Raw genomic sequence first — 24,067 nt, 5'->3', positions numbered from 1 at the left:
TGTTGTTTGATTGGGCCCTTCAGTTACTTTAGTTGAGTAGACCTTTATACTGAGCATAGACATATGTGTTTTATTAGCACTTCTTTATATATATTCATATATATGTTTATATATGTTCATAATCTATAATCCAGCCCAACATTTTTTGGTAGATTTTCAACCTTTCAGGTGTTGATATGGAAAGATGAACAGTTCTCATGAAGTTCAATGTCCAGTGAATATAGAAACCAGCAAATGACTACACTGTGGCTAAAAAGGATTGCTGTTGAGCAAAACTTTAGCAAGTGAACTGTTAATCAAGAAATACATAAAAGTCAGAAACACCATGGGCAAAAACTTCAGGTATTCTTTGACGGTCATCTAATTTTTATGGAAAACTATTTACCAAAAGTATGCCACTAGTGCGCAAATCTTATTATTCACAAAAGGGTTAGGAACCAGGGCACTGTCTTTACAAACAACTAGAAAAGTCAGTATGGTAAACAAGATCAAAGAGCATTTGCATTAAAAGGACAGGATTAGATACAATCCCATTAAAGGATCTAGTTCCTAAAAGGAAGCACTATTGGATTAAGAGTTTTAGAAATCTGTTAGAAGCAGGCTAAAAGAAAACAAAATAATCCTGAACTTGAGAGTACGAGAATGAAATGATCACTATGTGAAGTTTGATAGGAAAAGAAAGAACAGAAAGGAAGGAGCTCTTAAACTGTGTATCTAGCTGAAGACAACTATCAGGATAAAACTGGAGAGCATTATCTTTGAGAACTCCATTGATACTGTTTAGACAGCTGTATGTGGTGGATTCTTTATTGCTGTTTACAGTGACATTAGCAGGGCCTATTAAAGCTTCAGAGGACATCCGATAAGCACACACTTAGGTGGCAGGTGTTTTGATTTAGAGGATGCATTAAATGATGCATTTAAGTGAAATATATTAAATGTAAATCTGATAATAACAGCAGGAATTAAGGCCCCAGGCAGGAGCCTTTCCAATCACTTGGTCAGAAGTATACTTGATTTAAGAGCTAATCTTGAGCTCTGAGATAAAACCCTTCTTGTTGATAACAATATCTAAGAAGTCCTCGTCATGAAATATGTAAATGATGATATTTCCTTGTATCTCCAGTTTGCATTTGAGCAACATGAAGTACTTGGTGCTGAGGAGCAGTGATGGTCAGAGCACTACATCTCTGAAGAACCCCTGGTGTCTACTTTGAGAGGGCTAGGAGGCAACAAATAGCATAGACTGTAAGAAACTAAGTTAAGTAATGCCTTCTAAAAATGAACTGGAGCACTCCAATGGATCTTAGCATAGCTGTTCAATTATTTGAACAGCTTCTTTTGAAATCATGTTCATTTTGAATTATTTGAAAACCTTCTCTATGGGGAGCTAGAGAGCTCCTTGCTGTCAAAAAGGACCTTCAAAAGCAAAGTCTTCCATTACAGGACTTCTTTGCATAGAGTAGGGGTATAAAACCAAGACTGTTTCCTCTAAATAATTATTCTACTTGCAATCAGTAGAGTATTTCTGGCTCTTTTAAAGAATGGTGCCAAGACTATTGCTAAATTCAGGTAGATTAAGGCCTGAAAATGAAATCATGTAGGTAAGATCTTTGTGGGTACAGCTGGCCAGATAATGCCAAGAAGTTACCTAAGAAGAACAAACATTGATTGAAAAATCCTTTCAGTGATGGTCTGATAGAACTTCTATCAACCTAGTGGATATAGTGACTCTTTTGGTTTACAAACTCCTTTCTTTGGCAGCAGCTGCCATTGTTTCTAAGTTGGAAGGAAGGAGAAAAGGAAAAACTTGTGTCACTTGCTGGGATGAGACCTTTTATTCATCCTCCTTTATGAAATTCCGCATGACACTGGATTTTACCAGAGCTGACGGCCAGGACACAGAAATACAGGGCTGAATGACAATAATACTTTAGAAATCCAAGGCAAAAATAAGATAGTGAAGGCACATGGATCCAAAAACTGATCCAACTAAATATGCTTTAAGAATGCTAACCTTATTACTAGTACTAAGAAAGATCTGCAATCATCTATCAGCACCAAGAGCATGTTCTTCTGAAAAGAACAGTTAGAAACTCTGAAGGAGAAAATAGATCTGAGCAGATTCTTCGTGACATCTTGCTGTACAAAGGTGGCATTGGACAGCCTGCTGTCAAACTCTTATTACACAGAAAGAGAGCAAAAGTGACTGGCTAAGTGGTCAGAAGTAAATTTGTGGAAGAAATTTTAGCCTGTGTATGTCAGTGATGGTAAAAAAAAAAAAATGCAGAGATGGAAAGAAAGGGCCACAAGTGGAATTTCATTTATACACTTCCCTCAACAGGTCAATAGGATAATTTTGAATAAAATCTAACAGACTTTCTCCTGAAACCCTTTTGAACTGAAAGGTCTTAGGACTTCATGAAAGTGCAAACATGGACAGTGTGAACTTTCCTAGGGCTAAGGAGTGACCATAAGACCAAGAATGGTTTTGATTATATTTATTTCTTTTTCAGAGCTGATTTATTAGCAGAGTATGACTCCAATTGTATTGTGTTAGTTTTGCTGAGCAAATCCATCAAATCGCTCATGGTCTTGGAAAATAAAATTTCCTACTTCTTTAGTTCTGGGTCTACATGCTAAGCAGAACTCTTAGCTGTGATGTTTCCTTCATACAGAAAGCAAAAGCAGTGGGTAGCCCCATCAGGAATGTAATATTTTCTAACACAGGCAGGGAAATTCTTGAGACTGGAAGGGAAAGGTTAAAGCCATACTGTTTGAGGATCAAAACCAGAAGCCAAGGCGTGTGGAGAAAGGTAATATCCAGTAGCAAACTTTGGGCTGAAGTCCTAAAATTAACAGAATGAACAAATAATACAGGTCCTAACAGAAATTAAAAGGGGATCTAGATGTTTATGCAGAAGGACAACATATGTTTGTGATTCAGAGAAGCAGCTGAGAGAAGCAACGAAGGAAGGGCAGCACTCTGCCAATCCTGTTACCATGTGAGCTGCATGTAAAGTGAGGTGGGCTTGCTGCATGTTTCCCATGCGTACTTCTAGGATAAAAGTTTATCATTGCTAGTATATACTATGTATGTATTTAGTAAGAATATACCACAATGTAAATAAGCCTGCAGACAATCACTTGAATTAAAACAGTATTTCTTGATAGGCATTTTCATGCCTTATTTGGAATTTTAAAACTTGAGTAAAAGCTGGAAAATATGGCTCACAGAGAAAAATCCTACAAATAAATTTCTTACTATATGTATCAAAGAGCTAAATGGCTAGAAGAATTGATATTTTACATTTACTTCAATTTCTTGAAACTTACTCCAGAAGCTGTCTCTAAATATTGGCTCAATAAATAAGAAAGGTTTCTGTTCAACAAGTAAACTCTACAGTAAGTGTCTAAGATTTGTAAGGGGCTCAGCTATAAATGCAAATGATCCTGCTCTTCTGGATGGTTCAGATATCTGTGTATTATTCATGTTCTTTAAGAAGTTTTGTGAAGAAAGAAGATAATCTGTATCCCACCCTAATGAACTAACATGAAAATCTTACATTTTGCTACCTGTACATATTTTCTCTCCAGATGATTATAACCCTATTTGTTAAATTTCTCTTCTGACTAGCTTGCACTTTCCACATTTTGTAAAAATGTATGGTCATATTAAACTGACAGAATAATATATAAACAATCAAGCAGGAAGTAAAAGAAAGGAGTTTCAATAATCGTCTGTGAAACCAGCTAAACACAAGGACAGAACATTCTACCAGTGATGAAAAGCAGAGGGAAACTGCAGAAACCACATGTCAGGAAAGTTTCCCAAGTGTGATTGTGGGTGTAGTCTGGTGGTCTGTGCAAGACAAAGAGAAAAGCAAAAAAGCAAGAAATTTGAAGAACAATGAGCAGAAAGAAGGACTGAAATGAGAGCTTTAAAATCCATTATGTTACTTTTTCTTTCAAATAACTTAAACAACAAATGCAATCTTTTTGATATCATTTAGCAAAACCACATACTTGCTTTGTACAGTAAATTTCTACTTCATTTACTTTTACTGAAATGTTTATGTATTATATACAATTGTCATCATTTAAAGATATCTTCATATGAGGAAATTATATGAAGTTGTGCTTCTGATTGCAGAGGTCTGGATTCAATTCTTTTGAATCTTTGAGTATACTTATATTAATGATCACATAGCTGTCCATATTGTAAAGGCTAAAGAAATTTCTGTGATTTTAGTTTCCAAATCAAAGAGTTCCCTCAGGCATTTCCATCTATAGTTTTGTAACATAAGAGAAGAGAAATAATATATAACATGTCTTTGGAAATATTTTTGTACTTTTTGTTTCAGGTAGAAAGAAAAGCTATCTTTAAATTTGACCTTATAAATTAATCAAAACACAACTTTTTTTTGTGAGACTTAACCCAAAGGATTTGCCATTTCCAGCTATTTGTGTGTGTTAAGCTTTCACATTTACTCGTAGTCCTTAAAACTCACTGCAGAAATGTAAATGGCATTGTTTCAAAGTCTGCGCTGTACAACTTGGTTACTTCTAGCTAATAACATGACTTTCATACTGAACTTGAAGTGGAAAGTGTTCCATTTCCAGCCCAAGACTACAGTTATACTTCGCATTTATATACTGCAAACTCTGATCTATTAATACAGCCACCAAACTACATTTAATTTCATGTTATTTGTGAAGCTAATCAACAAATTTAAAGTATTTTGAAAAGCTTCAAGAACATCTTAGGATATAGGTATACAAAAATAAATAAATAAACAAAAGGTAACAAAAACTTATTTAATTTAGCTAATTTCCCCCCACTTCACTTATTGTGACAGAACCTTACTTCTATTGCCCGAACAATACCACTCCGTTCAATTTAAATACAGTTTTGTAAAAATGAAATTCTTTTTATCCTCAAGAAGTATGACAAATATTATTTCAAAACTGTATTCAAAGGGAGGAGTTTGCAATTTCAAGCAGTAAAAATAATGTCTGTCATATATGCTGAGGACAGCAAAGTTACCTGCAGTACTAATAAAGCTTCATCCTGTTACTCTTTAGTCATATATTTCCATCTTAAAGAGCATGCCTATCAACAAAATTTAGTTAACTTTTCCTTTTCAAATATTTATACACTGGCTTCTGACAAGAGCAGAAATACTGTGAGATAGACCAGCTTTACACTGTTTTTATTTTTATTTTAATTGGGAGCAGAAAGCATTACAATATTTGCAGAAAAGACAGGTTTGGAAAAATCATTTGATCTTTTCGGTATTTATTCAAGAAGAACACTTGAGATTTTTGACTTCTCTTGTCATCATATTATATGGTTGTTGGGTTTGTGTATGTGTGTGTGTGTGTGTTTGTGGTTATTTTCATTATGTAAATAAAGTTCATCAGCCTTAGGTTGAGACATACAGTATTTGAACAGGCACTACTGAATTCTTCTGTAACTGGATTCCCTTCTTATTTCTTCCAAAGTGAATACTGCTTTCTTTATTTGAAAGATTTAAAGCTAAACACCGTATTACAAAAACACATTGTGTTTATCTTTAAAAATACTCCACTTGAAAGATAAAAGTTTCTCCACTAAAAACAAGTAGTATTTCACTCTTAGAACATCTTAAAAAGCTTAAGGTGTCAAACCTGATTTGTCAAACTGAAATGCTTTTGCCCAGAAAAGTGATGGTATGGCTGTGCAAATAAACTCTAATTAGCAAGAGTCATCTTTAAACTACCTTTTCTTCAGTGAAGGAAGCAGTCCATTTGCATGCCCTATGGCCAACTGAATGACTTATCCTAATGCACAAACCAATTAAAAATTCAAAATAAAGAAAAGCAACACATTTATATCTGTTTTTTTAAAATTTATAAATTACAGCTGAAAAAAAGGAAAAAAGTCAAACACAATGCATGAGGATGTTTCTATTCATTTTTCAAATTAAACAACACAATGGTAATATTGATTCAAATTATTTTATATTTAAAGACTAATTTTATTCCTGTCTATAGAGCTGTGAAGGCTTCCACTGTAGCGGAACTGATGAAGAAACCCTTGCAAGATGAGCCTCTTTTACTATAATTCACAACTCTTTCTCTGTACAGTGTGTTGGGAAAATGCAATCTGCTGGAAAAGTAATAGCAGACAATCAACACATATTATCCTGTCCTCTTCACCTCACTGAAAGAGGTAATGCCAGAGCAGGTTTAGTGTTACATTAGTAGTTTTAACATAGCTCCAGTGCTACTCCATAGCCTAGAAGAGCAGAATCCCTTACTCTGTGCTCTTCAGGGCTAAATTCATCACGCAGCTAAATACTTGGCATGTATATTTGCTATTGATAGCTTCAAGAAATAATGGCAAAGTCCATTAGTCAAGTGTACAGCCCAAGAAAGCGTGCAATGAATGTCCTCTGAAAGTTGGTGGGGAAAACATGTCTTCATGGTCACTCACACAAATTTTGGATGTCCTTTTGTCTATTGTTTTCCTTACTTTTCAGCCTGGCAGACTACACCTACTCTTTCTCCACTTTACTCCTCATAACTCTCACTGAAGTTCAGTATTGGATAAATGCCAAATCCTATTTTTTTTTTCACAGAAGCAATGAAACTACTAATATCAGAGTCCTTTGAGGCCACTGTGGCGAAAACATCATGATTTGCTTTAGATTATTTTGAAAAGCATTATAATAATGGAAGCATGAGAAACTGATGACACTGACTAATTGAAAAAACTAAACATTGTTTCCATTGGATTTGTGTTGAACTGAATCCAAGTAAGCGCTCAAAACATTGAAGCTGAATAAGTGTCTAAGTAAACTTCTTCATATAATTATTAACATATTTGTGAGATAGCTGGTACTAATGTCGTTTAATATTGTAGCATTGCAAAAAAGTAATATTGAAATGTTATGAGGACAGTCTAGCTAAACAATCAATGCAGTGACAACACAAACAAATAAATAGTTATAACAACTATTGTTTGTCTAGTTGCAACTCTGGCATGATTCCATAAATTAGAGTGGTATTTGAGAAGGCAATCATATCATATTTTACCAATTACAATTACGGACCACTGAGAATCTGAACAAGTAGCATGAAGTATAAAATATGTTATAGTACAATCAAAAGCTTCTGGGGTAGATAAAATGATTGCTTGAAATTTTCTGGTTTGTATTATGCAGCAAATGAGACACAAAGATCTCCGTGCTATTTTCTTGCCTTAAAATCTATGGAAGTCACATATGGTAAGAGAGAGGGTAAAGACAGAAAAAAAGTGAGATGGACAAGAAGGAAAAACAAAGGAGAGATGAAAAAGAAAAAAATGGGAGGAAGATGATGTTTAAGCTTTTTATAGATTTTTAAATCTAATTAGCAAGTCTAATTTAAAAGTACAGAAGCTACATGACAAGCTGTTGACTAGTATGTGTAGCTATTATAAACTAAGTTACAAGAAAAGCTGGTCAAATATTTTCCAGTGGAACAGTATTCCATCAGAAAATGCTAATGGAATGGAACCAAAACCTTCCATAAGAACACGACTTCTTGAAAAGTTTTGACAGAAACCAGGCATAAAGGCAGGCTAAATTACCAACGTGCCTCTTCATCTTTTCTCTTGTCAGCCAGATGGCTGGTGAGTAGCCTGCCAGGCTGCTTGGCTTCTGGTTTTCACAGAATCCCTGACTTCTTGCCGGATGGGCTGCCAAACAGCTGGAAAGCCAGGTCTCCAGGAGCTCCTAAGCTTTTTGGCTTAAGTTCTTCAAGCTCTCAGGCAGCTGCTTTGCACTTAGGATCTGAGGCTCCCCAGTTTGGGAGACATAGGTTACGTTCTCAGTTTCCTGTTGCTTCCCAGATTTCAGGTTGTGTTTTACAGGAGGAACTGGGCTCCTAAGGACCTCAGGGCAATTTATGGCAGTTCATTCTGGATCTAGGATTGCATGTCTGTAGGAGCCCAAACACTCCATGACAACTGGTCCACTAAACTTCTAGGCAGCCTGTGGCAAGAGTCATTGGAGAGGTTGGCACTTTGTGGCCCTTGCAAGTATGGCAACCAACTATGAACTCACCAAGCCACTTTGTAGGCTTCCTAAATCTCCAAGGACCCTGCTATTTTGTAAGTTCTGAGGGGCAAGCCAAAAATTCCTTTTTGTCTTTCTTATGTCTTTCTTTGTAACAAAAGCCTAAAAATTTGTACACTACATCCAGATTATCAAGGATTAAAAAAGGCATAAAATTGAGATCAAATTTAGAGAAGTAGGTATGAATGATGTTAAAATACGATAATGTCTAGAGAAAACAAATAGGCAAATGGAAAGAGATCAGTAAAGAGCATTAAGTTTGAACTGCCAAGATTTCCGTATATAAATACAAGAAGCATAACAAGGAAAACAAAGAAACTGGAAAATGCTGTACATACTCAAGCAAGGAGTTTTGACGTTACAGGCTTATCCAAAGAAAAGTACATAAACAAAAATATATTGGAACTATTTAAGTAAAATTTTTAAAATATAAACAAATGAACAACAGTTTGCATTATGGGGAACTGCTAATCTTCATACACTGGAGTTATTAATCAGTAAAATGTGTTAAAAAAAAAAAGTAACTTAGAATATTTACAATGGCAAATAATCTTCCCAATTGTTAAATATCAGAAGAATTTCAAAGTTCAACTACCTTTCCCTGTTACTTTTAATACAGAAATGTCCATTCTAGTTTTATACATATGGTTACATTAAAATTTCCTCAACAAGCAAAATTTATATAGACATCTTAAATAGCATGGGTCATCTGCAGCATATTTTCCACCCATGTTAACTCCAGACTGCTGCCTCCAGTAGAAGTCACTACCTTAGCAAAAGTGAAGGCTACTTGACCATCACACATGCTCATCTCTTGACCCTTCCCTCCTAAACCTGATTTAGTTCTGCTTTTGCATTTATTTTGTGTGCAAGAGAAAAGAGATTTTGTGTGCGAAAAAGAATGGACATTCTCTTTCCCTTTATGTAGGAAATACACAATCATCTTTAGATGGCTGATCATCCTTCATCACACCCATGAAATTCCATTGAGAGGGTAAAAAGGAAGAAATGCATTTGTGTGTGTTTGGGGGTGGGGTTGGATGACACTTCATCAGAAAAGTGAGGTGTCATTTTACAAACACGCTTTAAAAAAATAGGATAAAAAACTTTCCCTCTCTCTTCCCCCAAATTCCCAGTCTCAGACTGTTTACTTGAATAATTTTGACAGACTTCATACACAGCTGACTTCCAGAAGTTCTTTAAGAAAGCCTTTACAGTTGTAGTTGTAACAAAGGTTAAAATTTAAACTTTGAAAGCTGAAAGCTGATATGCAAACACAGACAAAACAGAAGAAAGGATAAGGCCTTACGTTATGTTTGCACCCAAAACTCTATTAAATACAAGAAAGGAAAATAACCTCTAAAACTTTTATTTTTATTTTTATTTTATTTTTTATTTCAAAACATACTTTTTACACGTTCCTCTGTGAGGAAACAGTTGACAGTGTTCCTCTCATCACTATAATGTCTTTGGATGAATTTTATGATAGCCCAAATAACATCTTTGTGGAGTTTCTCTCAATTTTTCTGTTTGGGCTGATGTACATTGGGATAACACTATAAATACTGTTTTTTTCAAAGTAGCATCATAACCAAATATTGCTGTTCCAACGTCAACAGAGTTGAGTAGACTTTTCTTAGCAATTTTTCACAATCATTTGTGGTTTTTGGACAGTATACTTACTTTTTGTCGTTACCAATGTGCCTGGAGTAGTAACTTTTCCTTTTGGAAATAACTAATTTATACAAGTATGTTTCTAATAAGATAATTCATTTGAATAAGTGATTCAGCTCTTCTAGCCTTACAGTTTAAATAAAGGTATACCTTAATTTATCCAAAATTGTACGATATTTTTCTAAGACTCACAAATAGCATTGATAAGTGCAGTACAAATTTTCTCATGAGTTCTACCACCTAAATTATGCCACTGCCAAACTACCTGTAAGATCTTCACTCTACAAGCCACTCTTAAGGCTAAAATTATTCAGAAATAATGCTGGCATACAGAGGTCATGACTGATCTCAAACCAATATTATGACTGTCAGAGTTATAACAGTTTATGTACTGTAATGTATAATTTATATCCTCTGTTTTAAAAGTCTTAAATCTGTCACAGACCAAATGAAACTGATCTAAATCATACTGATGTAATAAACAATTTCACTTTGCTATATCATCCCGATGTAATCAGCAATATTGTCAGTCCAGTTCTACAATACTATTCTATGGGAAGTACCCTGAACCAGCTACCATAATGCAACTGTTAATTTATATAACCTAAGGATATTGGCACTTAGATTCTCCTCCCTTTTTTTGCCATTAACTTCCTGCCTAACAGCAGGCAAATTAGACCCAAATGCTCAAAAACATCTTTGAGAAGTCACCTGGGCATACTGTGACTCACTACTTTCTAACTGTAAAACAGAAATGGTGGGTTTTCTAATCTTAAACAGATTATGGTAGGAGTAAATGCATGAGAGATGTCCATCTACTCACACACTATGGCAAAAAGAGCCATATCAGTATGATAGATTAGCTTCTATGATTTTATAAGTATCATAGCAAATAATGTTTAAGTTGTATATGCACAAAATGTCTGTGCAGGAAAATGGATGCTGTATTAAATTTTATAAAATTTGTTTTGGATACTGTTAACAAGTTCTTTTTCATCTGTGAAGGTCCACACTACAGAAGACAAGCACTACAGCTTCCGCAAAACAAAACAAAACAAATTCAGACTTCAAGCTCAAAGCTATTGGAAACATGTTTTGCAGTTTCAAGTACAGGCTTGGAAAATCCAGAGTGCACATAACTCATTTAAAGTCATATACTTATTCCTGCTTTTGAGTCAAGCACTGCATAAACCAAATCGTGCTTCTTGGAAGACCATGTAAATTGTTGAGTATTATTAACTGTGAATAAAAAATCAAAATTTTGTTTACATAGAAATAGTTACTGCATCTCCACGGTTTGGCTATAATTGCTGCTTTATACATATTTCTTTCCATTCAGTGTCAGAGGAAAGGGTATTATTGGTAGGTTTGTTTCAGTGTGCCACTCTGCCTCAGTCTCACACAAAAGACTCTTTGTGGGGTCACAGATTAGCATTTGGGCAGGCAGCCAAGAGAGATGAAAGGAGAGTGGCTACAGTAAGGATGTACATAGCTTACACTCATCAAATACCCTGGGGGAGGGAAACAGAGAAGAAATATCTATGTAGTCTGTAATTTCAGTAGCTGTCCTCTATCTCTTTAGTTTCTGAAAACGTGTTTTTAGTCAAACCTCTAGCACTGCAGAGCTCCACTCTGGCAGTGCAGGTCATGGAGTCCTATGCATAATGAGTACTAAGATAAAGTAATATTTTAACATTTAGTTATAGAAATATTGTTCAAGAGATAGGCAGGTATAGTCAGATCTTGACAGAAGAGACATGCATGCACCCTATCATCAGGTAATATAAAACTTTCATACTAGATTATATGTTTTTTTTTAATTAAAAAAAAAAAAAAAGAAAAAGATAATCCAGAATAACCAGGATGTTTGAAAAATGACAAATAAGCTGTCTTCACAGAAATCGTTGTGAAGAAATAGAAAATGCTGAAGTTTTAAAAATCAGGAGCAAATGTTCTTGAAATACCTTCATCCACATATCTACACATACATCTATCTATATACATAAATAGCAACCACAGTGTTCTCAGCTCCAGGCAGGAAATGCTGCCTGCAAAGGATCCTGAGGATATCTACCTCTCTGAGGAAATTTCCATTCTTTACATGGTCAGGTTTCAAACTGTATGTAGAAGGATATGTGTTTTTAGTATAGCAGAGAGAAGATACAAAAGTTGCATTGAATATGGAGCTAAATTAGAAATGGAAGATATTACTGTAAAAAAAAAATAAGGATAAAAGTCTACTTAATATTCTAGGAAACATTTAATGAGAAACAAAACCTTCCACATTTATTTTACCACAGGTCAGTGGTAAGAAATCATTGAAGATGAGTTACAGATTATAACACCATTTTATCTCTACCTTGGAACTGACATGAAATACATGAATAGTTCAGTCTTCTGTGCAAACTGACCTGCACAACAACCACTATTCACAACTGGCACTTTTTGTTGGCAGTCTCAGCAGAAAATCTATGGATTACATTGGCACCAAGACTGAAATATGCTCTGAAACCAAAAGACAGTCTCTTGAGAATGCAGTTGAAGTACCTCATAGTGGTGAACAACTACAACTATCTGTGCTATTCAAAGCCCATGAGTAAAAGCTTTCTGTTTCCAGCATTGTCAGATCAGCTTTTTCAGCATACTTTGTTTGGGAACAGGAAGTTTGGATCCTGACAAGTTATTAAATTAATTCCAAACACGTTAAGTGCTCTAAAGGCAAAACAGAATGCCTCCATTTAACACAAAATGAGTTCTAGATGAGGGCTACTACTCTATTTTTAACAAATGAATACATCAATTACTTAAAGCAGTTAAAAGAATTAAATACATTTTAAGTGGCAAACAGCAAAGTATTGCTCTAAGTCATACAAATACAAAAACTGTATGTGAATATATATGTAACAAAGCTATTAAATACTTTCTCACCTTAGCATTTTCAATGCATGGACAAATAGCCCAAGCTGCACTTGCTTGAACATCTGGATTAGGATTCTTCAACAATGACCATAACAAACGAACTCCATCTAAACGGTCAATTATCCTATCAAAGGAATCAATCAGAAAAAAAGAGATAATTAATTATGGAGTACACAATGCTAAATTTTAGATTATATCAGTTTGTTTGAGAAACTACTTTAAGAAATATTGGTATGCTTTTCTTTAGCGTACTGTTTTGCTTTACGTAAGTATTTGTGTTCTGTTGTCAGCTGACTGCCATCAACATACACAGTAAACATTGCTTGCTATTGTAGATGGGTGTGAATAAATTATGTAAAGACAGGATATGTTTTCCAACTAAATCTTATGAGTGTTGTTTACGCTTTTATCAGTACTGTGATTTAAAATGCTTATAGAAGATAAAGTGAACTGCATTATAACCAGAACTCATGTAAAAGTAGAAGTAAGCATGTGACTTTTTAACGATCTGCATGTAAACTGAAATCTGAATTCAAGCATACTAGCTTCTTTCATATAGTAACAAATACTTTCCAAAACAAATATTTATGCCCAAAACTATGTACTTAACTTTTTATTCAGTCTATGCTTAATGTATTTACCTTACTGTACAACATATTTTAAGGTACTACGTTTCTAATCTAGCATTAGAAATTAAAATGGTCACACCACACTGCACCCTTTGTTGGTCATGAATAACGTGTAACTTGTTTCCCATGTGTTCCTTACCAACAAGACTAACATTGAATATTATGTTATAATTACTTAAACACACCGTAATCAAAGTATCTTCATGACTAGCTGAAAAATGAATTATCATCAGAATCATCTCTACACCATCTGTGTTATGTTTACATATCAATCAGGCCTGGGGATCATAACGTCACATTAGGGTACAGTGAATACCTTAAATAGAAAGGAAGGTCAAACAAAACTTAACAGCTTTTACAAACATTCCTATTTTTCAAAAAGATATATTTAACCCAAAGCAGATGAGCTGAAGATAAAGGAAAGCAAGCATACTTTTCTAACCTCAGAAGGAAAAAATTCTGTTGTATACATGCAAGTCCACATCTTTAATTGTAAGTACAAGATAAGAGAAATAAAATACAGGTTACATCTTATTTGTGATCACTGTAAATACATTTGCCAGGAAATTTTTCAACTTATTATAAAATCATTTATTTACGCAATTCTGCCATCATGTGAAGAAGGAAAATAATTAAGGGCATGGACTCTGTCTAAAATAACCACAGACTTTAATCACAACATTTTTTGCAAACAGGTTAAACAACTATGTTTTCAAAACAATAACTTTCTGCACAAAAAGGTTGGTTAAGCTGAGAAACCATAAGTTGTTTTTTTTTTTTTTAAGATCTGCTCATTTAATATAGCTTATTTTACTTAATCATTTCCAAATCAACTGCAAGAATATCATAATTCAACAGAAAAAAATCAGAAATCGTAATACAAATTAGAACAGCATGATCATAAACTACACAATTACCAATATACGTCCACATAATAAGGATGACTTCAGTATAAATGTCAAACAAGCTTTTAAATCTCTCCAAATCCCCAAAACTTTCAAGCAATTTTAATAATACTTTCCTGTCATTTCAGAAAGCACAAAGAATTTTTTCCTATATTGGACTTAATTAAAAAAAGATCCATGAGTGTTTCTTCTAGTCAAGCAGAGTACTGATCACTTACCAACATGAGATACTTCCTCCCAAGAGGGGCTAAATATAAATGACCCAACTCCAACCAGTATATAAAAATCAAGTGATAAAAGTCAAACACTGAGTTCAGATTTTTCTACCACATTTAAGAAAACAGCCTCTAGGCTGATTTATCTCTCTTTTTTTTTTTTTTTTTTTTTTTTTTTTTTTCTCCAAAGCCTTCTTGCTGATTTAAAATGCACTTTCTTCTCAGTTTTCTTGTCTTCTCTTCAGCTTTTCAAGGCAAACTACCCTCACTCTACGGTTCCTTTTCTAAAGAATTTTTTTGCCTTTTGGTTGAAGACCAGAAATATGAGTTGTCTTAGACCCAACAGAATAGCTCAGAATATCTGAAAGTGTTGTCCTCAGTCCATTAAATGTGTATAAAACAAAGAATGGTATGGACTAAACAAACAAATCCCCAAATTACATTCTTCATCACCGATCAGTGGTTTCACTCATTTATACTAGGTTAACTCAAATGTTCTTCTATGCAGAAGAACGATACTGTCAAATTTTCATACTGGAAGAATTATGGTTGTGTCACCATAGAAGCACAAACCCTTTTATTTTCATCTTACTAAGAATATACATTTGCCAATTAAAGAAAACATTGGTAAACAAGTGACTAAATCCCTTCTCAATTCCATTTTTTTTTTAACCTTTCCGTGGTTTCAGTGTAGCAGATGAAGAAACGGGATGTTAAACTAGCATATCTGCTATAAAAGCAATGGGAACACTAAAATAAATGGCCCTGAAAAATGTTTCCTCTATAAAAGTGTTTGGATGTTAGTTTCCTTTCTATATGAAAATTCTTTATTAAAGTGGGCAAAAATATGCATTCAAATTTCTTTACAAATAAAGACAGACCTGTAATCTTGAAAACAAACAAACAAACAAACAAACAAAACACAGACCTGTGATCTTGAAAATTTCAGCTCTGATGGCATCACTCTAACCAATATTCAGATTTGTTTGTATAATGCTTTCGTATCTAATTTTCATCCCCAAACTGATTATAACATCATTAGCAGGACACTGTAATATTGCTACTTATCACAATAAATACAAAGAAACTGTAAAATTTCCTTTGGTTGGCTTCCAGTTCTGCATTCATTCATATCTAGTACATTAGTTGCCCTGCGGTTACAGTCACTTAGATGAGATGCTTTCTAATAATTTGTTGATGTAACAAAGACAAAACTAAGCTACAGTTAAAGCTGTATTAATCATGGGACTGTTAAAGGAGGGGTCCTTAAATAAAGAGGCAGAATATTTTGAAAGCTGAAGGGAAAAAATATAAAAAAAAAAAAAAAACTGAAATAATGTGATATTTAGATGATATTAAAAAAGTCTTACTATTTAATAATTTAAAGTTTAAATATTTAACTGGTTTATACAATAGCTGTATTGTATGCACTTAAAGAATCTAATGTATAGAACAGTATTAATAGCATAAATTTTAACAGGCATGAAACTCACCCAAAGTAGGAATATTAATTTTATTATAGGTAATTACTATCTGTTGCTTCACTACAAGTACACAGTGCTATTTGCTATTTGACCAGTGCAGATAACTTAACAAGACAGTTTTTATGAATGACTTTCGTTGGCTGTTTATAGATCACAGTTGCTTAATAGAGGTTTTTTACATTGCATTTATGAAACTTGATGTCATAGCGCCACTGAATATCACGGTATGTCTGCAAAAATTTGGTCACAATTCTAGGAATTTACATTGTTTTCTAAAATACATCTGAAACTAGCAAAACTGTTAATCTGAAATAGTACTCCTCTTTAGAATTCAGATTTAATATTGCACCTTTCCACTTCAAAATGAATTGCTTAAACACCACACACACAGAGCATAGGCATCTGTTTGTCATATCTATCATCTTTTTCTGTTACAGTATTATTTGACAGAACTTTTGAGAAGTCTAGTTCTATTGTCTGCCAATTTAGACCACTAATACAGATATAAATAAACAAAGTTAAACTGACTCTGTATTGTGCTTGCTGGTAAGATTACAGGGTTTAATTCTGGCAGATTGTAATCTTGTCTTTTCTGAAACCACAACTTAGTATGTTTCTTAAAACTTCCACTATTTGCTAGAGTGCTTTAATGAATAGAATTATATACAAATGTCTTCAACTCCATCTGTCTGGCTAAAATATTTGTACATTTTAATTTATAATATTCTAAAATATCAGTTTTGAATGCTAGAGTTGAAGTCTATGGGTTTTCGAATGAAAAGTACAAATGAAAATCTAATGTTGGTTAAAGAATGAGCATTAATACTCTGGTTTTGATAATATAAAAAGAATAACTGTGAAAGTTCTTTAAAATGACAAACATACATAAAAGATATGCAGAGGCATCTCTGTCAATGCTTTGCAGCAGCACTCTGCAGCAGACAGAGTGTGGAAAACAGTTCCAGCTTATTATTACTGTAAGAGAATTGGGTTGCCAATCTTTATACAGAAGACATAGATTCACCCATGCCAATCTACTACTCCTCTTTGTCAATGCATGCTTCTTCCATGGAACCTATGATAAAAATACATTATTTCCCTCAGCATTTAACTCCACTGTTTCACGGAACGTGCTCTGTTTTATTATAATCCAGAACCAAATTTTATTTCCTACATGAATCCTATCCTCTTCATTACATACCCTTGAATCACTCACAGAAACTTCATGAGCTCCATCCTTTCAGTGTGTGGTTTCCACATGCCTACTGCTGCAAGTATAAGAACAGTCAAAATAGAAGACTGTTCAGCTGAAAGGCTCTAAGGGAAACTTTACTAAGCACATGCAGCTAATAGAATGTGACAATACATTTGAAAATTCTCAATTCTTACTGAGAGTTAGATACTAACTTGAAATTTTCCTGCTTTGCTCTGGGTTTCTAGTACATATCAAGGTCAATGACAGCAGGATCCATAAGAATCATCATACTTCTAGGTGTTTCTGTAGTGCTAAATTAAAACAGAATCTCTCTAAACATTGCTTGTCCAAACCAGGTGACAAATAAAACAAGCCTTAAGACCTAACAGCCAAATTGACAAGAGAAAAGCTAATAGAAAAGATCAACTGATCTCCTAGAACCCATCAAGACATTCCTTGAAAAGATGATTACAAAATAAGGAATGTAATAATGATTCATTCAACTGAACCAGGAAGACCAGAAACAGATAATTATTAAACTCCAATAGAAAGCCATCATGTGTATATACTTAGAGGCTATGAAGTGGCTTTGCTTCTTTCCAGAAGAACATCTTGGAAGATCTCTACATTCTTGTTAAGATGAGCAATAGATTGTAAAGAGTTGAAAGCATTAGAAGAGCTCAAACAGCGTTTCTCAGATGTATTTCAAGACAGCTATTCTTAGCACAACAAAGCAACTCATGAAACAACAACAAGAAAAAAAAAGTGTAAGGCATAAAAGGGAATTAGATGGTGGAGCTGTGCATCCTCTTCTTTCCAAATTAAAGTTATTAGTACTGTAGGAAGGAAAATGTTTCCAGGTACTTTGCTACCACATGGATCTTTTAGATGTCTCTTAATACTTCGATAAGATTAAGCAGGAATAAATAAGGTAATAATGGGAATAGTAGAGTGGCTAGCACCTGAACTATTTTATCATATAATCATACAGTGATAGAATATACAAGTTGGAAGGGACTCACAAGGATCATCGAGTCCAACTCCCGAGTCCCCAAAGGACCACCCAAATAAATAAATAAATAAATAAATCAGACCACATGTCTGAGAAAATTGTCCAAATGCTTCTTGAACTCTGGCAGCTTGGTGCCATGACTGTGTCACAAAAACACAACGTACTGCATGCTCGAAATTTGAGCATCCTTAGCATGCAGTGTTCACATTCTGGAGCTTTCATATCACTAATTTATAAATTGAGTAGCAATATATCAACATTTTCTAACATTAAAAAATAAAAAAAAAATATCTCAGAAACAAAAGTCTGAGTCCCATATTCTGCAATTAGAACAAAGTGATACTACAGATCAGGTATCCTACGTGTGGTTGGTGACCCACTCTTCTCAAAAAGAAGATTGGTTTGTATGAGGAGTTAGTCTCAGCTCCTGCTATACTGGTCTAAGGAGAAGGATAGAGAAGAGGAATGGATGGCCCATGATTTGGGGTGGGGGAAGAGGGGAATCTAATACTTTAAGCCTTCAAGAGGCAGTCCTCAACCAAACAAATCATTGAAATGTGTGAGTAATTGCATTGATATTGATGTTTAAACTAAGCATTGTTTAAACATTTTGATGGATCAGGATCAAACTTATCTGCACCTGGCTGAATCGTGCCTCTGGAAAAAAATGCATTATCTCTTCTAGTGCTACGAGTCTGAACTTGCACTGGCACAATACTTCAGGTAAATGTCACAGTAATAAACGTAATTTCTCTGTAAGTGTTTTTGTTGTTGTTATTGCTGTTGGAGCAAAAAGTATATTTTGCTCCTGGAATAAGTTCCTTGCTAATGTTTTAAAATATTTTCAAAATAATAAATAAATAAATATAATAAATTAATAAATAAAAAGAAATGTTGAGAACCTTTGATAAAGATTTTTTTTCATATGAACTGAATTCAACATTTCAATCCTTCACCCACTCTTGGCAAACTCTTTCAAGTTTCCTCCCAAACAACCTGTACTCTCTCCTTAAAAACAAGATGGACTTTGTTTTATCACAATTTTAGCAGCAACTTGTGTTATTTTTGGTGCTTATGCTGACCACATTCCAGTGTGAAGCTATCCATACTGGATATTACACGTGGTAGTCCTGAGTACTGGCATATGTCTGAGGTTTCATAATACCAATTTATATTTATTAGCTTTGAAATTTCTTGGTTGATTTACTGAGTTAATTTTGTTAATACATTACAGCAAAGGTAGACATTTAGTATTCTTCATTTGAGATGCACAGTGAAGATGATTTCATTTATGTGTACTTTTCTGCTACATGGCTAACTGTTCACACAACCCATGTTTACAGTTGTGTACCATCTAGCCTTTTGCCACTGGGTGACAGCCAAAGCATGAAAACAAAAGCCCTATTCAGGAAAAGAATTCCCTGCACTGCTATATGAATATCAAGTGAATTATGCAAATCAGAACAGGAGGAGCTTACTAAAACTCTTTTTCTGATCTTCCACATGTATAAGGAGGGAAATATGCTGAGAATCTCGAGGTAAATATCTCTGTAAGGGAACAGGAAGAACAGTAAATGCCCACCTCAACTTTTAACTGGAACACTTAATCATAAAGCTCAAGGATCTTTGTAAGCTGTAAAAATCTACATCACAAAACCGAAGAGAGCAGCAACTTTCTGAGTAAAAAGGCAGTCTTTCTCTTTGGTCTTGCAAAGGAGTAAGAGGAAAAAAAAGGATGCAAGAAAGTCTCAGTTCATAAAAGGAATTACGAAGAGGGACAGAACAGATAAAATACAAATAACACCCTATTTCAAAAACTTTGAAATTATTTTTCATGACAGTAAATGCACACATTTCTTTTGGAATTGCTTTCTCTAATTGAGGAAATTAGTTATGATTCAAGAACAGATGTAAAAGGAAAAGAGGCATAAGCAGGTACCTATCATACAGCACTTGTAAATAGGTGCTTTGTAACTTTGAAATTTAATTTTAATAAAAATCATTTCACTACAGTTCTATATGATTTACCCCCAAACATAAAAGCTTTATGTTCTATACATTTTCTCAAGGAAAAAATTGTATTCCTATTTAGCACATTTTACAGTAAGAAATAACTAATCCACACAGTAAAATTTCCTTTTAAGTCAGACTATAATTGACAAAACTAAAACCTTCTAAAGTGTTTAACCTGAAATTGAGTCTACTACTAATGCTGATGAACTGATAGAAGTATAGTAGGCAGTCCTCAAACCCCTGAGTTGAATTACCACAAACTGGAAATAGCTTTTCAAACATCCCTATTACATGAACCAACTATTCTGTGATCAAAATGGCATAAAATACAATTTGAACACAGGAAAAAACTATTTTACAGTGAGAAAGTTCAAACACTGGAACAGGTTGCCTGGAGAGGCTGCTGAGTCTCCATCCATGGAGACATTCATAACCTGACTGGATGTAGTCCTGGGTGATTTGCTTTAGCTGACCCTGTCTGAGCAGGGGGGTTGGACTAGATGATCTAAATAGGTCCCTTCCAACCTCAATGGTTCTATGATTCCATGTTAACTCATTGTAGAGAGACATATTTTTAATATTTTGTAACAAATTTTAAATATCACTGCATGTGAACCTTGAATATTCTCCCCAAAATATTAACAATATTTCTCTCAGAATTACTCAAAGTATGTATTTTTTTGCAATATTCACAATGTCAATATGAATGGCTTACATCATATTTTCAGGTTCTGTTGCACACGCTCCCACTGCTTTTGTTACATTCACAAGCAGTGCCTGATTGGTTCCAGTGAGTAACTTCACTAGGGGTGGTATTCCGCCACATTTACGGATAATAGCTCGATGTCTTGGTTCTTGGCAACATTCTCCCAGTGCTCCAACGATATTTACAAGGACTTCTTCAGGTTGATCAGTGAGCAGTCCTACCAAAACTTCTACGACTTTATAATCATGAAATCTAAATGACAGCAATAAAAACAAAGTAGTTATTATCAGTATGTTACTACTGTAAGGTAATCCTTAATTTCTGTAATTAAATTATCTTGATGAACAAAGCACAATATAGGTAAGCCATTCCAATTAGTTCTTGTAAGTGCGACATATAGCATCATTTCTTACTTTACCTTTTTAACTATATTTCTCTATTTTAGTATTTCAAATTAAATTTTATTTGAAAATTTAACATGCGGATGAAACATCTTTAACTAGCTGTAAACATACTGGAAGACTAGCAAGTACAGTTGCATCCTAACTTCCATTTCTTTTTTCTGCCATGTTAACAATAGGTAGAGCAGGAGTATATCTGACCCTCTTCCACTTTTCTGGAGCCAAAGGATCACCCTGACGATTCAAACCCTTTAGTGGTTTACCCTCATCAGTTCTATAGCTAGTTCAGGCCTAATATGTGCATTTTCTTACTGTAAGACTAGAATTATGTTAGATTTAATTCTGGAATTAATAAAATTAAGAAAATAGTTGACAGAAATTTGAGCTGACTTTTACATTAATACTTCCCTCATAGCACTTTTGGTACTGATGATCAAAAACACGTTTGTAAAAATCCTGGAATTTTCTTTTGCGGGCTCCATCCTACAAACAGATGCATGCTAAACCTCAGAATTTAATCTTCGGGAACAGTACTTTAGTTCTCAGCACTGGGGTCACCCCATTGCTAAGTTTGTTTTGTTTAGAACTTAGAGGATTCTTAATGCTCAACAAATATCCTATTTTCCTTTCGCACCTTTTCTATGATACACCTTGACAATTCCACTTAGTGTATCAAACTAGATCTAGCCTGTATATCACCTATTAATTATGCTTTGATATATATTTTTGTGTAAATATACATGGTTCCTCTCCTAAAAAGATAAATTATCTGAGAGAACTGTTTTCACTTGTGCTCCCCTTATGTCCTCCAGCTTCTGCAAATGTCTACTTGAACTACAGCTACTCATTTTCCAGGAATCAGCTGTACACGACTTTTCTTTTGTACAAAAAAACAAACAAACAAACAAAAAACCAGTATTTTTAATATTCTGATAGCAGATCTAGAACTCTGTTTCAATAAAAAAATTAATCTTTCCAAGTGGCTTATCAATATAACAATTAATGTTATACTGTGAAATTAGAAACTTTATTTTTGTCGGATTTGCTTGGATCTGATAAACATTTGCTTAAAGAGAAAGTCTTTGTTCAATGTAATTTGGAAGTGTCCCTATATTTATATATATATTTTTTTTTTAAAGAGGAAACACCAACAACATGAAAACAGAGCAACAAAGCAAGTAAACAATTTCAGAAAGAAAAATGCTGATTTTCTCCGACAATTTTATGAGTGTTGCAGACGCACTGCTTCATGGATGGAATAATATCAGCTGGCTCTGTGATGGGCAGGCTAAAGTCTGACAGAGTTGTTGGCTCAGGCCATCTTGTGTCCAGAAGCAGTATGGCTGCTTGCATACAAATGGGAATCTTAGTCAGGTGTAGGCACATGTACCAGATCACTGCTGAGTCAGCACAGAATCTCGGCAATATACTTCAGGTATAGGAAGTATTGCAGGGTAGTCTGAAGGTAATTAAGTTGCCCTGCAGGAACCAGCAGGGTTTGTTAGTTCTAGCCTCATGCCAGACTTAAAGTCATCCCCCCAGATCTACTTACGTGATTTCATATCATCCTTCCTCCCTGTTCTGTTTTGTTCTCCCACCCTGACTTTTGATTGGGTTTATTGCTTCAGACTCAGCAGTGCATAATACATGAATTCAGCTCCAGTCTGGAGCTGTGCCTGGCTAGTAACCTTCATGGAGCTTCAAGCCCTTGCCAAAGATATGCGAGTAGCCCAGCAAAAATCTGTTTGCATTTGCACAGAATTATTGGCTACAACTACACTAATAAATAAAGCAGGCGATGGCTCATTCTGGAGCCCTGAGGACAAGAAGCACAACGTAGCATCCATATGGCTAAAATCTCTTACCCTCACAATTCAGGGTGGCCTCACCCATTCTGCCTAATGGAAACAATCTGCTGCCTGTACTGTTCCCAAGGGGTGTCTGGGCATTGTCTGGAAGAGCTCTTGCTGGCACAGGCCAAACTGTGTGAGAGATCGTGCTAGCAGTTAAACAGCATGGATAATCATAACATAGTGACTGAACCTGAGATTAGGTCCTATTTAGTTTACCAGTATAGACAGAACCACTCAGTTCATCTCGTCACTGATCTGGAACCAGGATGCCTCTGTCCAGATACCCAAAGCTCACAGAAAAGGAGGATATACCTTTCTGAAAAGCCAGGTAACTGTGAAATGAGGAATGCAATAAGAAGTAGGACAGAAGTACAGTATGTAAAGACCATGGCTGTGTATAAGATCAGTTTGGGGACTCATTTAGGATAGTAAAAAGCTACACTGTAAACCCAGATTACTGGAATTCTTTCTGGTTTTTATCCAGTACTTATCTATTATATCTGCTTGTCCAGCAGAGTACACTAAAATTAGGGCTGCAGGAAGAGGTTAGCTTTTATTGATTCTCCTCCCAGTCTGTGAATCTCATTCCTCTGTACAGAGCAGCATAACTTCAGCAGGAAGCCTAGCACATACTCCAGTAGAGCAGGCATTTTTTTGAGGTAAGATGCATGAATCAGATGTATTAATTTAAGATGAGAAGGGCCAAGTATTCTGAGTCATTAAGCTATTCCATAAAAGATAGAGTGATAATTCCTGCTGTCAAATTCTTATATAACCACTCTGGACCATGATACTAAGAGGATGTAAGTACCTATGGTAGGACTCACTACAGTTAAATGCAGTCCTTTAGAAGTTGGGTGTCCAGACCAAGCTACTTTTCTGAGCGCCTTTTGTAATCAAGAAGAGAGGCATTGAGGCTAGTTATCCTAGCACCCAGTATATTTCTAAAGCAGGTGGAC

The 24,067-nt window shown here is 34.8% G+C and overlaps 1 protein-coding gene across 1 annotated transcript in view; it reads right to left on the bottom strand.

The window, feature by feature from the left end:
* The window catches only part of ODAD2 (outer dynein arm docking complex subunit 2), a gene marked incomplete at both ends in the record, with an annotated part of 90,025 nt that overhangs the window by 29,492 nt on the left and 36,466 nt on the right, over positions 1–24,067 (bottom strand). Inside the window, 2 exons of the mRNA XM_084281864.1 lie at positions 12,705–12,819; positions 20,864–21,106. Of these exons, the coding sequence (XP_084137990.1) occupies positions 12,705–12,819; positions 20,864–21,106 (358 nt within the window). The remainder of the gene's footprint in view (positions 1–12,704; positions 12,820–20,863; positions 21,107–24,067) is intronic.

Source organism: Netta rufina (genome assembly GCF_964035555.1).
Source record: "Netta rufina genome assembly, chromosome: 2".
In the NCBI taxonomy this organism is placed as follows: domain Eukaryota; kingdom Metazoa; phylum Chordata; class Aves; order Anseriformes; family Anatidae; genus Netta; species Netta rufina.
Note: the sequence above shows the minus strand (reverse complement) of the source record. Positions and strands in the feature narration are given on the sequence as shown.